Source organism: Oryctolagus cuniculus, chromosome 11 (genome assembly GCF_964237555.1).
Source record: "Oryctolagus cuniculus chromosome 11, mOryCun1.1, whole genome shotgun sequence".
In the NCBI taxonomy this organism is placed as follows: domain Eukaryota; kingdom Metazoa; phylum Chordata; class Mammalia; order Lagomorpha; family Leporidae; genus Oryctolagus; species Oryctolagus cuniculus.
In genome coordinates, this window is record NC_091442.1 from 97,755,059 (window position 1) to 97,772,323 (window position 17,265).

At 51.0% G+C, this 17,265-nt stretch overlaps 2 protein-coding genes across 2 annotated transcripts in view; one reads left to right on the forward strand and one right to left on the reverse strand.

Moving 5' to 3' along the window:
* Positions 1-17,265, reverse strand: part of TMCC3 (transmembrane and coiled-coil domain family 3) — a 299,177-nt gene that overhangs the window by 206,920 nt on the left and 74,992 nt on the right. The window lies entirely within an intron of this gene.
* RNF5 (ring finger protein 5) lies at positions 11,355-12,054 on the forward strand. Its single transcript, XM_070051482.1, is given in 4 exon segments — positions 11,355-11,434; positions 11,436-11,572; positions 11,575-11,678; positions 11,757-12,054. Coding segments are annotated over 4 exon segments (537 nt in total). The 3' UTR covers positions 11,973-12,054.

Sequence of the window (17,265 nt, forward strand, 5' to 3'; positions counted from 1 at the left end):
GCTGCCACAGAGCCTCCCCCTCAGGGCTCTCCCTGGGTGGCTGGCACTGGGAGGCACTCTGCGACCATGCTCTGTTCTAAAGAGGGGAGCCTGTTCCTTTCCCGAACATCAAGGGACCAGCTGGGAGTGAGAATTCCAGCACGCAAAGCTGCCTGTGAAAATCAATTTACGTAACCTGACCAATGCACACGCAAGCCATGAAATGGCCTTGACACGCTGGAGGCAGCGTCTGCCCCGTGGAGGGAACGCGGGGTCGGCCAAGTCCCGAGCCAGGCAGGCGTCCAGAGCAACAGGGGCGTCACAGCTCCAACTCCAGCGCCACCGCTTTCCAGCTGTGACTCCTTGGGAAAGCCGGGCTTTCTCAGGTGCGGTTTCCTCTGTGCAAAGATGGGGGTGATTTCCTCACACAGCTGTGAGGCTCAGTGAGAAACCCGAGAGCCCAGTGCATGTCCACATTGCCGAATGCACCGTAGGGGCTGGGTGCGAAGCTCTTCTTCAGGAAGGCCATGGGAGCAGGGCTGTTTCCTGCATGTCGGTGCTTGGCTGAAGAGCAAGCGCTCCAACACCCCCAGAAAGCCAACGGGGAGTCGCTGCCTCCCCCAATTCCCCATCCCATCACTCTCAGGCAAGGGGAGGCCCCCATCTCCCGGAGCTGGCGTGGAAAGGTACCCGGAGCTGTGTTACCGGAACACCTGCTGCGTTTCCGGTGGGGCAGCTACTTCCGGCAGCACCCGGACTCCCGGCGTCCCACCTTCCCGAGGCCATGTGTGCACAAGAGTCCCAGTCAACAGCAGCCTTTCCAGCTCCCGATAATTAGGCCCAGGGCTGCCACCGGGGGCCTCCCAGGAAGCTGGGGCTAGGGACCCCAGCGGAGGCCTGAAGGCTGGCGAGGGGCTCTCTCTGCAGCGAAGGGTTTGGGGCGACCACTCCCGCAGGGCTTTGCCTCCTCGCCTTTGCAACATGCGGAACAAGGGAAGCTCGCCAGCAGCGGGGCTCTGGGCCTGTGGCCAGCGGCAGGGGCCAAGGCCTTTCTGAAGAAAAAAAGAGATCTTGGAAGGTCCAGGTGTAAAGGCTGATCCGAGAATAATGGGCACTTCTCACATCGCAGGCGAAATGCCTGGTCCCTTGTTCTCATTTCCCAGCAGAGGAGACAAGCCCAAGGTCAGGCAGGGCGCAGAGGGCAGAAACAGATCGGGGCCCTGAGCATCGGCTCGGCCCCAGTTAATAACCGAAGCGCTTGTCTAAACGCTAGCAAGCCCAACTTTATTACAAAGAGTCCAAATCAGTAAATATAAAACCTTCATAAACTATTCATGCCTCTCTGGGGCTTAGGCAGGATCTTTCAGAGAAGTGAGGGACTTAGCACCGAGATGCGAACCCGGCCTGGCAAGTCCATTTATTCTGGATTCTGGGAGGAAGACGACAGTGTGTTGCTATTTACTTTTAATAACAAAACCCCTTGGTGGCTTAAGCCCGTCTCTTAGCCAAAGAAAATCGTTATTGTTTTTCTATGGTAAGCCTGCCCCTGAAAAACTGTTTTCTCTGGACACATAGCCAGGGACACATGCAAGGGGCACCTGTAAGGGACCCACCATGGAGTCGGGGAAGACACAGCCACACCCCCATCTGGATGCTGCCACTGCTCTGGGCCGTTGGCTTCTGGCCCTCGCTCTGCCCTGAACTGCTGAGGCTCTGTGTGCCTTCCTGTGGCCTGTGTGCCAGGCGCCACCAAGGCACACTTAGGGTGTGCACGACTGCACCAAGTCTTTTTAATTTTTTTTTTTAAGATTTTTATTTTATTCATTTGAAAGGCAGAGTTACAGAGGGAGAGGGAGAGAGAGACAGAGAGGTCTTCCATCTGCTGGTTCACTCTCCATATAGCTGCAATGGCCTGAGCTGGGCCGTTCATTCAAAAGAGAGAGACAGAGAGATGTGGAGGGCCAGTGTTATGGCATAGTAGGCTAAGCCTCTGCCTATAGTGCTGGCATCCCATATGGGCTCCAATTCAATTCCCAGCTGCTCCTCTTCTGATCCAGCTCTCTGCTTATGGCCTTAGAAAGCAGCAGCAGATGGCCCAAGTGCTTGGGCCCCTGCACTCGCGTGGGAGACCTGGAAGAAGCTCCTGGCTCCTGGCTTCGGGTCAGCTCGGCTCCAGCCGTTGCAGCCATTTGGGGAGTGGACCAGCTGATGTAAGACCTCTATCTCTGTATCTCCCTCTCTCTCTCTGTAACTCTGCCTCTCAAATAAATACAAATTTTTTAAAAAAATGTGGGTGACCACATTTACCTTTAATATTATGAGAAAGGATATATATATATATATACACACAGTATATAAAGCACCTATTACACAATAAAGTACAATGCCCTAAGGCTCTTTCCTGTTATAAAAGTTTATAACAATGCAGCTTCACTGCTTGGATGTTCACCCTCATATGCCCTCAAGGAAGAGGAGGTTCAAGTCTGCCGGCTTGTTGCAATGTAAGGCATGTCTCTTGGATGTGGAAACTCAAGAATTACTGATGTCTACCAGTTGTACAGTCAAGGGATTTTATTTTTTTAGATTTTATTCATTTTATTTATTTATTTGAAAGGCAGAGAAACAGAAGGAGCTACAGAGACAGACCAACACAAAGAACTCTCTCAACCACTGGTTCACTCCTCGAATGTTCCCAACAGCTACCGCTGGGCCAGGTTGAAGTCAGGAGCCTGGAACTCAATCCAGGTCTCCCACATGGGTGGCAGGGACCTAAGTCTTGGAGCCATCACCTGCTGCTTCCTAGGGTGTGCATTAGCAGGAAGCTGGAAGTGGAAGCAGAGCCAGGACTCGAACCCAGGCACCTTGGTAGGGGGTGCAGGGTCCCAGGCTGCATGGTAACTGCTGCGCCAGATGTCTGCCCCCACTGGGGTGTTTGTGTTCCTCACCTCCCAGGCAGTAATAAGATGCATGTGCCTGGGAAGGTAACCACCTGTTCCAAGAAGGCAGCAACTGAGCAGGAAGCCCACAGAGGGAGAAGATACTTCCACTGGGCCCTTGTGAGAGGTAGGGGAGAAAACATCTTAGACAAGAGAAGACTGGGAACAGGCAGAACAGACGAGGGCAGGGGAAGCTTGCAGGAAAGGCAGAGATAAAAAGAACAAGAGACAGGAAGAGAGAGAGACAGGCAAGAACATCGGGAAATAAAGACGGAACATCACAGACTATATCCAGTCAACAACTTGCTGGTCAGAAAGGTTTAAAGAAGCCAAGATTAAATAATAAATTAATAGCTTACACACTGCTTCATGTTGCTTTACTATTTACAAACTGCTTTACATATGTGATCCTACTTAATCCTTACAAAGGGCTCTGCTAAGCCTGTACTATGCCTACTTTGCAGTCAAAGAAACACGCTCAGGGAAACTCAGATTGACATTATTGCTACATTTGATCCCCAAAACAATTCTGAGAGATGAGTAGGGAAGGCATTATCTCCATCTCAGAAAAAGGTCAAGTAAGGCTTTGAGGGCCCAATGATCCATCCAAGTGGTTCTCACTGCAAAATATTCACCACCTTCCTTTTGTAATTCATATTTACAGTGCCACCTTTATTACGTGAAAATGATAAAAATAACAACACGCATAATTGTGACAACAACAACAAAACACCCCCAAATAGCCAAGCGTCCAGGGAACAGGAAGTCCCAGGATAAGACTCATTCAAAGTCCAAGGCAGGGGTAGGCCTCAAACTCAGGGCTGCCGACTTTCCGAACAAGGCTCTTCCTCCCGGAGAAGCTGGGACGTTGGCCAGAGCCCAAGTATCAGCAGACCAGGCCTTCCGTGTCTTGTCCCTCTAATGCTGGCCACCAGCGTTGGGAAGAAGACAACTCTGACATCACCTCCTCAGTTCTTCATCTCAAAAACTCCTCCTGCTCAAGTGGAAATCAAGCACCCGGCTTCTACCCTCTCATTAGGGAGTAAGCCTTCAGTGCGAGAAGCCTGCGCGTGGCTCCCCATCAGATTTATCTTCCTCTTGGTCTGAGCACCTAACAAGACTGATGGCTTGGATCAACCCTGCCAAGGAAAACCAGAAAGACAGCCAGAGCTCACATTCCTCAGGCGCCAGCGGGAGGGTCTGGACTGACAAATATTATCTGCAGACTCTCAAGAAGAAATGCCAAACATGATTTCCATTCTTGAGGTTTCGTTCATGTGATCTGATGCCACGCTGGCAGCTCATGAACCCACATGATGATCCATCAACCAGGACGCAGCGTGCGTTTCTCTCGGCTGGCTGGCTAATTCTTTGAGCAGACATTAGATCAGTAAACAAAGCTCTCATATAGCAACGCTTTCCTCTAGCCACATCTGTAAGTTCCATCTAGTGCGAATTATCCGTTCAACCAAAGAAGACTAAGCACCTCCACAGAGCAAGGCACTACGAGAAGTTAACAGTTATCCTTGGTGCTCCCAGGATTCCTCAGTCTGGGGAAGAAAATGAGCCAGACGCCCAGGCACTAGGCCCAGGCGGTCGCTGTGGTACAGTGGGTTAAGCTAACGCTTGAGATGCCCACATCCCATATCGGAGTGCCAGCTGGAATCCCAGTCACTCTGCTTCCAACCCAACTTCTTCCTCATGTCTCTGGGAGGCAGCAGGTGATGGCCCAAGTGCTAGGGGCCCTCCCACCCACGCAGGAACCCAGATCGGGTTTCAGGCTCCTGGCTCTGGCCTGCACTGGCCCTGGTTATTGTGGGCATTTGCAGAGTGAAACAGTGGGGGTGGAAGATCTCTCTCTCTCTCTCTTTGTCTCTGTCTCTGTCTCTCTCTCTCTCACACACACACCTCTACTTTTCAAGTCAATGAAAAATAAACAAATATTTTTTAAAACCAATGAGAGCAGAGTCAAAGGAGAGTCCACACAGTCTCTGGCCATGTGGTACCCCAAGCCAGGAAGGATGTGCATAAAAGCCACTGGCAACCACAGATTTGAATGAACTGAGCAGGTAAACCTCTCTAAAAGATTAGCAGGCAAATCTCTCTCAATTAGCCTTGACCACTGCAGGTAACAAGGCTGAGATTGACATTACACAGAGGGAGGAGGACTACTGGTTTACCAAAGACCAGTTGAACAGCTCGGACCAAACACCAGCTGAGGAAGAAGAGGGTCAAGGGTAAAAGGAAGTCATTCAGGTGGGAAGTCGAGACATGGGTTGCTGTGGGTACACAGTGCCTCGCCTACAAAGTCAGAGGGACCCAGAGCCAAAGAAGAGACAGACGGAGCAGAGCATCCCAAGCTTTGTTAGAGTCCTCTGCTGCGAAGTTCTGTCTAATTAACTCCGTCCTCATCTGTGAACAAGGGTCATGCTGCCTTCTGAGGAAATGGAAACACGTGGCCAAATTCATTTGATTTCTTACAAACGTGGGAAACATAGTCTTCTCATGTTTCCCCATATTATCAATGACAGATTTCCCAATTTCTTCTCCGAAAAAGAACTGCACTCTATTTCGCAGAGATTGATAGACTACTTTTGTGATGGGACATCCTTGTCTTCTGGAATGCTGGGAAATTGTTGCAAAAGTTTGTTTTTTTTAAATAGACACTTGTATTCATATATAATTTACATACCATAAAGTATACAACCCATTCCAAGTATGCAGCTCAGGGGTTTTTGAATAATCAGTATATTGCAACCATCACCATGATCTCGTTTTAGGACATTTTCATCATCCCCAAACAAAAGTTCATGTTCTGAGCAGCTGCTCCCCACTTTCCCCTGAAACCTGTCCCTCACCCCACCGCAGATAACCGCTAACCCATTTTCTGTCTCTATAAATTTGTCCATTCTGGATATTTTATATAAATAGAATCAAAACATGGTATTTTCTGATTGGCTTCTTTGACTTAGCACATTTGTATGTATCAGTATATTTTATTGTCAATGGTATTCCATTATATGCATGCACCACGTTTTGCTTATACATTTATCACCTAAAGGGAATTTGGGTTGTTTCTACTTTTTTGACTATAATGTGAACATTTGCATGCAATTTTTGTGTGTGGATATGTTTTCATTTCTCTTGCATACAATATACCTAGGCCATATGATAACTTTATGTTCAGCATTTTAAGAAAACACTACACTGTTTTCCAAAGTGGCTGTACCATTTTACCTCCCCACCTGCAGAGTATGAGGGTTCCAATCTCTCCCATCCTCACCAATCTCTCCCATCCTCACCAATGCTCATTGTCCATCTTTTTGGTCATAGCCATCCTACTGGGCATGACGTGGGATCTCAAGGCCTTTACACATGGCTGGGCCCAAATCATAATTAGAGATACAATTTGCAAGTACAGCCACCCATTCTGTGAGTTGTTTTTTCACATTCATGATGGTATCCTTCAAACCACAAGTTTTAACTTTGATGATGCTAAGGATCTCTAAATTGTTTTTCTTTTAAAGATTTGTTTATTTGAAAGGCAGAGTTATAGACAGAGAGAGGTGTCTCCCAACCACTAGTTCACTCCCTAAATAGCAGCAGAGCCAGGAGCTTCCTCTGGGTCTCCCACATGGGTGCAGGGGCCCAAGCACTTGGGCCATCTTCCACTGCCTTACCAGGCCATTAGCAGAGAGCTGGATCAGAAGAGGAACATCCAGGACATGAACCGGTGCCCATATGGGATGCTGGGGCCTCAGGCGGAGGCTTAACCTACATTGCCAGTGTTGGTCCCTAAACCATTTCTTGGTACATATCATACAGGAGAGGTGAAATGAAGACGAAGGTGCCTTTGAACACCCAAGTTCATAGCTGCTTTATGCACAACACTCACAGGGCAAGCAGATAAACATGTGGTAAGCATCTCCAATGGAGTTTCAGTCATCCTTAAAAGGGAGGAAATTCTGACACTTGCTACAATGTAGATGAACCCTGAAGGCATTATCTAAGTGAAATAGGCCAGTCATGAGAGGACAAGTGTGGTATGATTTCACTCACATCAGGTGCCTGGAGCAGTCAAACTCAGAGGACAGAACTGTAGTTGCTAGGGAAATCGGGCTCGGGGTCGAGAGTTTCAGTTTTGGAAATGAAAAGAGTGGGAAGGAGAAGAAAACCTGGGATAGGGGCCGGCGCCGCGGCTCACTAGGCTAATCCTCGGCCTTGTGGCACCGGCACACCGGGTTCTAGTCCCGGTCGGGGCGCCGGATTCTGTGCCGGTTGCTCCTCTTCCAGGCCAGCTCTCTGCTGTGGCCCGGGAGTACAGTGGAGGATGGCCCAAGTGCTTGGGCCCTGCACCCCATGGGAGACCAGGATAAGCACCTGGCTCCTACCTTCGGATCAGCGCGGTGCGCCGGCCGCAGCACACCAGCCGCGGTGGCCATTGGAGGGTGAACCAAGGCAAAGGAAGACCTTTCTCTCTGTCTCTCTCTCTCACTGTCCAGTCTGCCTGTCAATAAATAAATAAATAAATAAATAAATAAATAAATAAATAAATAAATAAATGTAAGAAAACCTGGGATAGGTGCTGTGGACCAGCAGGTTAATGTGCTGCGTGGGTCACCGCTTTCCACAGTGGACTACCGGGACCCAGTCCTGCCTCTGCTTCTGACCCAGTTTCTTACCAATACGTACCCTAGAAGGCAGCAGATGCTGGAACAACTATCTGGGTCCCTGTCACCCATGCAGGAGACCTGGATGGAGCTCTGGGCTCTTCCCCTCAGCCTGGCCCTGCCCCAGCTGATGCAGCAATTTGGGATGTGAACCAGTGGAAAGAAGATCCCTGTCTCTCTCACTGTCACTCTGCCTTTCAAACAAATAAATAAACTTTTTAAAATGGAGAGGGGCTGCGATTGTGGCCTACCAGATTAAGCAGCTACCTGTGATGCCAGCATCCCATACAGGTGCTGGTTCAAGTCCTGGCTGCTCTACTTCTGATCCAGCTCCCTGCTAACGTACCTGGGGAAGGTAGCACCCACTTGGGAGACCCAGATGAAGTCCCTGGCTCCTGCCTTTAGCCTGGCCCAGCCCTGGCCATTGTAGCCATTTATGGAGTGAACCAGTGGATGGAAAAGCACTCTCTCTCTCTCCCCTCCCTCCCTGCCCCCACCTCTAACTGTACCATCCAAATAAATAAATTTTTAAAAAAGGCAAGATGAAAAGTTGACATTAGATAAACAGCAGTGATGGTTGCATACAAAATGTATGTAACTAATGTTATTGAACTGTATATTTAAAATAAGTTAAAATGCTAAGAATAATCAAAAAGGGGCTGGTGCCGTGGCTCACTTGGTTAATCCTCCACCTGTGGCACCGGCATCCCATATAGGCACCGGGTTCTAGTCCCGGTTGCTCCTCTTCCAGTCCAGCTCTCTGCTGTGTCCCAGGAAGCCAGTGGAGGATGGCCCGAGTGCTTGGGCCCCTGCACCCGCATGGGAGATCAGGAGGAAGCACCTGGCTCCTGCCATCGGATCGGCGTAGCTCCGGCAGTATCGGCCATTTTGGGGAGTGAACCAACGGAGGGAAGACCTTTCTCTCTGTCTTTCCCTCTCACTGTCTAACTTCATCTGTAAAATAAATTTAAAAAAAGAATAATCAAAAAGATAATAAGAATATGAGAATATGAGAGCAGCAGCTAGTTTCCAGTCCTCAGGGTTTGGCTCATCACCTTAGTCATTCCTGACAACTTGGATGCCACGAAGATGAGCCAAAGCACAAAGAGTAAAAGGTTGAAGTAATCCAAGAACCTTCTGAATTCAATCAGACAGCAAAAATGAAAATAAACTCCTGCTAGGGCCGGCACTGTAGTGGATAAAGCTGCCACCTGCAGTGCCAGCAGCCCATATGGGCATCGGTTCAAGTCCTGGCTACTCCACTTCCAATCGACCTCCCTGCTGTGGCCTGGGAAAGCAGTAGAAGATGGCCCAAGTCCTTGGGCCCCTGCACTCACTTGAGAGTCCCAGAAGAAGCTCCTGTCTCCTGGATTTGAATTGGCCCAGTTCTGGCTGTTGCAGCCATTTGGGGGAGTGTACCAGCAGATGGAAGATTCCCCACCCCCCTTTCTCCCTCTGCCTCTGCCTCTTTGTAACTCTGCCTTTCGAATAAACAAATACATGAATCTTTAAAAAAAAAAAAGAGAGAAAACACACTCCTTCTGTGGACTCAGTTATTTATAGAGGGTCTATGTTGCGTAAGGCACTGTGCTGAGTTCTGGGGACTCAACAATGTTGAAGATAAGAATCAGGCACTCAGGAGGATTTTTCAGGCTACAAATAGGATACCTTCCATCCTATGAATGAATTCAGCCTAATTCCACCTGCATTCCTTCTGAATGGGAATTCTGCAAAGATTGGATTGAACAACACTGCCATCAGAGGCTGACTACATCAGACCGGGGACGCTCTGGTCTCCTGCCCTGCCCTCCTTTCACAAACCAGCACATCTTCCAACGCCAGGAAAGCACATAACAGCTTATGCGTCTGTTAAATACAAAAAGAGAATGATTATGCAATTTTGGATCCCGATGTCGTTTTTCTGAATGAACCCATGGTACGCTTGTTTACAACTGTCTCATTATTTTCCTGATGACAAGTAAGATGCAGCTGAGAAGTGCGGGATCCATCATACTGTGAAATCATTATCAGCCGAGTCCGCCTGCTGAGAGCTCGGATGAATGCCACACATGACCACAGACCAAATGAGCTCTCAAATCAAGCCTTTGGAAGTTAAAGACACATTTCTTTCTGTTTAAAAATATTTATTTATTTGAAAAGCAGAGTTAGAGAGAGAGAGAGAGAGAGAGAGAGAGAGAGAGAGAGAGAGAGAGCGCTTCCACCTGCTGGTTCACTCCCCAGATGGCAGCAATGGCCGGGGCTGGGCCAGACCAAAACCAGGGGCCAGGAGCTTCTACCAGGCCTCCCAAATGAGAAGCAGGGGCCCAAGTACTTGTACCATCTTCCATTGCTTTTCCAGGTCCTTAGCAGGGAGCTGGATCGGAAGTGGAGCAGTCAAGACATGACCCAGTACCCATATGGGATGCTGGCATGGCAGGTGGTAGCTTTACCCGCTACGCCACAGTGCGCCAGCCCCAAAGGCACATTTCACTATGGCTCAGAGTACACCAGAAGAAAAAGTTCTGGCTGAGGGACTGGTTCAAATAATCTAGGCCAAAAAGGAGCAGAAACAAGTTGTGGACAGACTTAGGAGTTTATTCAATAACTCAACAAGTACTTTTATTAAGCGCCTACTGTTTGCCAGGCATTGTGCTAGGTCCTAGGGATAACCTGCAGAATGAGACCCACCTTTCCCTATGCTCTCTGGGAGCTCAGCTTCTGCCCAGTTGCACGAATAAGCAGCACATCCAACACGCGACGATGCAAGACGCCCAGTGCTAGGAGGGCGACAGGCCTGTGGAGCTGCACAGACCAGGAAGGCTCCCCAGAGGAGTCGCGATTCTGGGTGCAGGAAGCAGCTGGGCAAAGAAGGCAGAGAGACAGAGAGACGGTCGGGGGTGGGCGGAGCAGCACACACAGGGAACGATGGCTCTCCTCCACAGGCCTGATGCTCACACCCGGGGTCAGCGGGATCCACCACAGCTCAGAAAAGTGGTCCTGGCCACTAGTCTTCTCCAGCCTCAACTTTCCCATCTGTGCAGTGAGTGCAGCAATCGATAAACAGAGCTATGAAAATGATTACTTTTTCAAACAGAAGTGCAGTAAGAAATATATTAAGAGAACTATTCACTCTTGCAATTTGCTTTACTTTGGCCTCAATTTTCAGTCTCTAACCATGAAATATTCATATCAAACAAATGATGTTTTAGACACTTAAATGCTCGTGTGGTTTCTTTCTATGAATACATCTGTTATCACTCAGGATTACAGTCAGCTGTTAAGAGAGCATCAAAACAACGATTTAAAGAAAATAAAAATGTATTTCTCTCATATGTGAAAGCCCAGAGGAAGGCAGCATGGTGTCAGGTGTGCAAACTCCGGTCCATAAAAATCTTCACAGAACCCCAAAACTCCAGCTCGCAATGCCAGCATCTCTGGAGTGTGGCCTTGTTCTCATGACGCAGTATGGTGGCCAGAGTGCTAATCCTCCCAGCTGAATTCCAGCAGAGCAGACTAAGTGTAAGCATTCTACTCACATTCTACTGGCCAAAACTAGTCACCTGATGTGAGGCCCACTAGCAGCAAAGCAAGCTGGGAAATGTAGTCTTTATTATGGATGCCCATCTTCCCATGAACACTTGTGGGTTCTGAAAACAAGAGAATGGCTGTTGGGAATAATGAACAGCCCCTGCTAAACAATCGATACATTGATGTACATGTGTGTATGAGGGATCTCAGGGGCACGCGGAGGGGCGACACAGAACGGGCCATGGCAGCCACCGAGGAGGAGGACGGGGGCCCCAAAGGGCCAAACCACAAGGGGGGCGGGGTGGGCGTGACCTTTGAATGTACTATGTTTGGAGACTGCTCGGGAAGCTGTGGTCAGTGTGTGTGGCCACCTGTACTGCTGGCCCTGTCTTCATCAGTGGCTGGAGACCCGGCCGGAGTGGCAGGAGTGCCCAGCATATAAGGCCAGGATCCGCAGAGAGACTGTGTCCCACTGTATGGCGGAGGAAGCCAGAAGTCCCAGGATCCCAGATTGAAAACTCCACCTCACCCCCAGGGCCAGCGACTGGCTCCGGAGAGCAGAGGGGTGAGCTGCCTTGTCCAGCTGTGCCCCTGCCTGGCCGTGAACTTGCCCCTTCCCCTCTGACTTTCCCCACCTCCCTAGGGACTCCAGCCGTTTGGTGACACCGGGGGCTTCCACTTCTTCTTCGGTGTTGGTGCTTTTCCCTTACGCTTTTTCACCACTGTCTTTGACACCCATGAGCCTTCCCGCCAGGGTGCAGGTGTGCAACTGGGTCAAGGGCACCTGGCCTCCGGCTGGCAGGATTCCCTCTTCCTGTTTCTCGCCATCTTCTTCTTTTTCTGGTTGCTCAGTATTTGAGCTATGTCTGCTTTCTGCCCACCTCCAGCCAGAGGAGAATCAGTACTGGGGGTCCTTGCTGACCCTCCCTGACTCCTGGACCCCACCATGACCCCGCCATTTTTGTTGCTAAGGCCAGCCCTGGCCAGGGGTGGGGTGGTGGTGGTGGTGGTGGTTGTGGTGGTGGTGGTGGTGATGTGTGCGAGGGAGGGGAAAGCCTGCCGCTCTGAACTGCTCACTCAGTGGCATGGGGACTCGTGGCCCTAGGGCAGGACGACGGGCTGAAGAGGGCGTTTCTCCCCCAGATTTCTTGATTGGATGTTGAAATGTGGGCAAAGCTCCCTGGCCTCTCCCCGACTCTCCTTGTGGGTTTACTTTTTTTTTTTTTTTTTTTTTTGACAGGCAGAGTGGACAGTGAGAGAGAGACAGAGAGAAAGGTCTTCCTTTGCTGTTGGTTTACCCTCCAGTGGCCGCCGCGCTGCAGCGGGGGCATCACGCTGATCCGATGCCAGGAGCCAGGTGCTTCTCCTGGTCTCCCATGGGGTGCAGGGCACAAGCACTTGGGCCATCCTCCACTGCACTCCCGAGCCACAGCAGGGAGCTGGCCTGGAAGAGGGGCAACCGGGACAGAATCTGGCGCCCCGACCAGGGCTAGAACCTGGGGTGCCGGCACCGCAGGTGGAGGATTAGGTTTAATTTAATAGTTTTCCCCCCAGTATCTAATACGGGTTTTAACTTAAGTGCTTCCTTCCCCTCACTACCTCCTTTAATACATGTTCAATAAAAAAGGTGAAATATATATATATATATATATAAAAACAATCGATATGTTGGAAACTAACAGCACGCAGAGGTGGGTGGTGAGCCCAGCAGCTAAGATGCTCCTTAAGATGCCCACATCCCACACGCCAGGACCTGGGTTTGGTTATCGGCTCCACTTACTGCTAACGCAGTGCCCAGGCAGCAGTAATGGCTCAAGCCAGTGGGAGACCCAGACCTTGCTTCAGGCATGAAAGGCATTCGGGGAACAAAACGGAAACGGCAGGTGGGAGCACCTGCTCTCTAATTAATTAATTAATTGCTATTTTAAATAGCACATCGCTGAGCTCCTCCTGAGCCAGGTCCCTGGGACGCTCCCCGCTCAAAGCTCTCATGACGTGCACTTCTTTTATGGAGGTGAATCTGGCATGCAAAGGCCAGAGCGGCAACCACACCCCTCGCCACGTGGTCATGGCTCGGCTGGGCCCCGAACACCGACACTGGCACGCTTGTCCTGGGCGGGGGCCACCACATGTCGCCCCTGCCACAGGGCCCGTGGCTAGCAAGAGGCTGGAATCCCCTCCTATGCACACTTTCTCCCTGAATGAAAATAGCTTTTCTCGTAATTGTACACCACGGGCATCTGAACTCATCTAATGCACACCCCTCTGAAGGCACTCACCTACCTCCATAAAAACCATGAGTCAGTGACTTCCTGAGACAGAGCATGAAGGAAAAAACACCGGGAGACGCACGGGGCCTCCCTGCTCTTCTTTAAGGGACAGACAACCCCTTCCTTGGCACGCACCTCAGCATCCCCTCCCCTGCATGTGCCAGGGTTGCGTATTTCAAAAGATCAAGAAAGACACAAACAACCCCAAAGCTAGCCAAGCACTAGAAGGTTCTCGTGAACATGAACTCTTCGGGGAGGATTTCAGACACCCCGTTTGGCTGCATGTTCGCTTATTAATTTCTTTCAGTGACTATCTATCCAGCATGGTACGCGCCGGGCCCTCGGCAGGGCACAGACCTGGCTGCCCCTTCCCTGCTGCCTACACAGCCTCATCTCGGCCATCACTGAGCATTTTGCTCAGAGCTGCTTCTCAGCCAGCACACTGCACAGTGGCACAGTGAGTGTGCCAGTGTGCCATTCTTTTTTTTTTTTTTTGGACAGCCAGAGTTAGACAGTGAGAGAGAGAGAGAGAGAGAAAGGTCTTCCTTCTGTTGGTTCACCCCCCCAGATGCTGCTACGGCCAGTGCATTGCGCCAATCCAAAGCCAGGAACCAGGTGCTTCCTCCTGGTCTCCCATGCAGGTGCAGGGCCCAAGCACTTGGACCATCCTCCACTGCCTTCCCGGGCCACAGCAGAGAGCTGGCCTGGAAGAGGAGCAACCGGCACAGAATCTGGAGCCCCAACTGGGACTAGAACCCAGTGTGCCGGCGCCGCAGGCAGAGGATTAGCCGAGTAAGTTGTGGCGCTGGCCCACTGTGCCATTCTTCAGATGCTGAAATAGTCACGTACCTCAAGCTCTTTCAGTGCCCCTGTCAACTGGTCTTTCTCTCTTTTGGAAAACAAAAGAAGACATCAGTAAAGACACAGGGAGAGACAGAGAGAGAAAAGGACCTTCCATTCACTGGTTCACTCTCCAAATGCCTGCAACAACCAGGTCTGGGCCAGGCCAAAGTCAGCAGCTAGGAACATCATCTGGCTCTCCCCCTTGGGTGGCAGGGGCCCAGGGACTTGGGCCATCCTCTGCTGCTGTCCCAGGAGCGTGAGCAGGGAGCTGGATTGGAAGCAGAGTAGTCAGGACTCAAAGTGACACTCTGATAGGGATGCCAGCATCGCAAGCAGTAGCTTAACTTGCTGTGCTACACACCTGTCCTGATTTCTTTTTTAAAAATTTATTTATCTATTTTTTTTATTTATTTGAAAATCAGAGAGAGAGAGAAATCAGTTGGTCTCCCATTCACCAGGTCACTCCCCAAATGCCTGCAATAGCATGGCTGAGCCAGGCCAAAGTCAGGAGCCAGAGACTCCATCTAGGTCTACAATGTGGGTGGCAGGGACCCACATACCTGAGCTTTCACCGGCTGCCTCCCAGGGTGAGCATCAGCCGGGAGCTGGACTCCGTCCCAGGCACTCGGATACAGGACGTGGGCATTCTAGGCTACAGCTCAACCCACTGAGCCACAACGCCCACTCCCCAGCTGCTCTCAGCACCCAGACCTCCTCCAGCGGCTCATGCCTGGTGCAGCCAGGGCTCTGGGGCATGCCTACACGGTGGCCCCTGGCAGCTCTGAGGGGCAGTACTGTACTGCACCTGTTGGGAGAGATTTTCCCAGCATCCACGGTTTTGTTCTCCCTTGCAGGCCTGCACACCCAAACCTGGCCCCCCAGGCCCATTTTTCTCCACTCCTCCGCTTGCCTGGACACAGCAAGCTCTGTGCGACAGCAAAGCTTGCTCCCTTCACTTCTCTCAAGACGATCAGGGCGTCAGCGGCTCTCCTGTCCTACAATGAAACAAACCCAGCAAAGCGCTCACCTCCCCCAACCAAGGTGCGGCTCAGGCTATCCACTTTGTCAGGGCTAGGAGCAGGTAAGAGTGGCCGTCCTTCTTAGCATCTGCCTCTGCTGAAAACAAAACCGTGCCTCGAAGAGACAGCAACTGTGGAGGCCCAGAAAACCCACCGCAGGCTCTGAAAAATGATGCCAGCCAGCGACCAGACCCCCGCATGGGCAGCACCCCCAACAAGGGCACCGGAGGGCCAGCGTGACAGATGCCAAGGCCAGGGCGCAGTTCCAGCAATGATTATGCAAAGCCCCGGCTGTCCTCGCATTGATGGCCACGCACTCGGCTCCACGGCTCCCAGCACACTGCACACAAGTGCAGCCTAATGACGGCCCCTGCGTGGCAAGGTAATTGGACTCTGAAAATAGAGACCCGGCCTCATTATAGTAATTCTCGACCAGAAACGCTTGTTGTGTCAAAGAGCGCTGCTCCCTGGGCCCCAGTTTAAAGGACTCGCCTGCTATGAAAGATTGTAAGGGTGTGAGCATTAACAGTGTTTTCTTTAAGCCACGAATGCCATGCCTACAAAAACAGACACCAGGAACCCACAACAACCCAATCCATTTCCGGCAAGGAAGACGAGAGAGCAGTAAACTCGCCCGTGCATCTCTTCCACCCGCCTGACTTCTGCCTCCTGCCAGTGCTGTCTACTTTTCCCTTTTACTGTCCACCCTGGACACTCTTCCTCCACCTCAGGCACCCTCGCCACCCCTGTGTGTCCCTCATAAGAGGCAGCTGCTGTGTGGGGGAAGGGAGACAGAGCCTTCATCATTCCTGCTCTTCTGTCAGCCCACACACGTCCCAAGTCCCCAGGGATACCTCGGGATGATGGTTACAGTGCTGGCGATGGTGACGGCCACCATGTTATGTATCTGCTTTGTTCCAGACCTGCACTCCAAGGTGCAGTGCCAAAAACAGCTGGTGCCTCCTCCCATCTCCCCTCCCCTGATCAGGGGCTTGACACAGCTCCCGCCAGGGTCCCATTCACAGAGGAGCTGCGGGAACTTGATGAAGACGGAGTTGCGCAGCTAGCAGAACCTGGCGAAGTTGCCATTCTCGAAACTGTGCAGGGGTGCAAGCGTTCCGTGAATCACCTGGGGGCGCGTTGGGCTGGATCCGGCACCGCACTGTCCCGGGCCCTGCATGCAGGTAGCACGCGGAGGCACCCAAAGAAGTCAGAATCACAGGCAGCCACTCACTGTTGCCCTTGTAGCTTCTTAACCACTCAGTGCCGCGATGTCCTGAACTGCAAATGGAGATGACACTGCAGGCTATCTCAACACACTTTTTTTTTCTCCTTGAGAATTAAAACAAACCACATGGCAGGGGTCACGGTGCAGAACATTAAGCATCTGCCTGAGACGGCTGCATCCCTTATCTAGAGTGCCCGCTAGGAGTCCTGGCTGCTCCACTTCCTACCCAGCCTCCTGCCAATGGGCCTGAGAAGGGTTCTTGCCACCCACATGGGACACCCAGATGGAGCCCCTGGCTCCTAGCTTCAGCCTGGCCCCATCAGGAAGCTCTCTCTCTCTGTCTCTGTCACTCTGCTTTCCAAATAAATACACACAAATTTCAAAAAGCTTTAAAAAAGACAGAGTGCATTAAAGAGATTAGAAAGACATTTGCTCAGTGAACGTCATAGCCTTAACGATAACGGCAGTAACAGCAGTGGCAGCGGAAACAAAAGCAGAAGGCCACCCTAAGTCCACCGGGACGCAAAGACAAAACGCACTCGCAGCTCGCTGCTCTGCTCTGCTCGACTCGCGAGGCTGGGGACCTGCGCCTTCAAATCACTCAACAAGGAGCATGCACCCCACACAACAAACATTCACACAAACTACAACACATGCAGTGCCTAGTTTTACTTTGTTCTGTGTGTGCACTTTTTTCTTGGGAAGTATCCCAAATAATCAGAACAAGGAACACAGCATGGGTGCAGATTTCAAACAGAAGAACAATCATGAAACACCCACGGGCCCATCCAC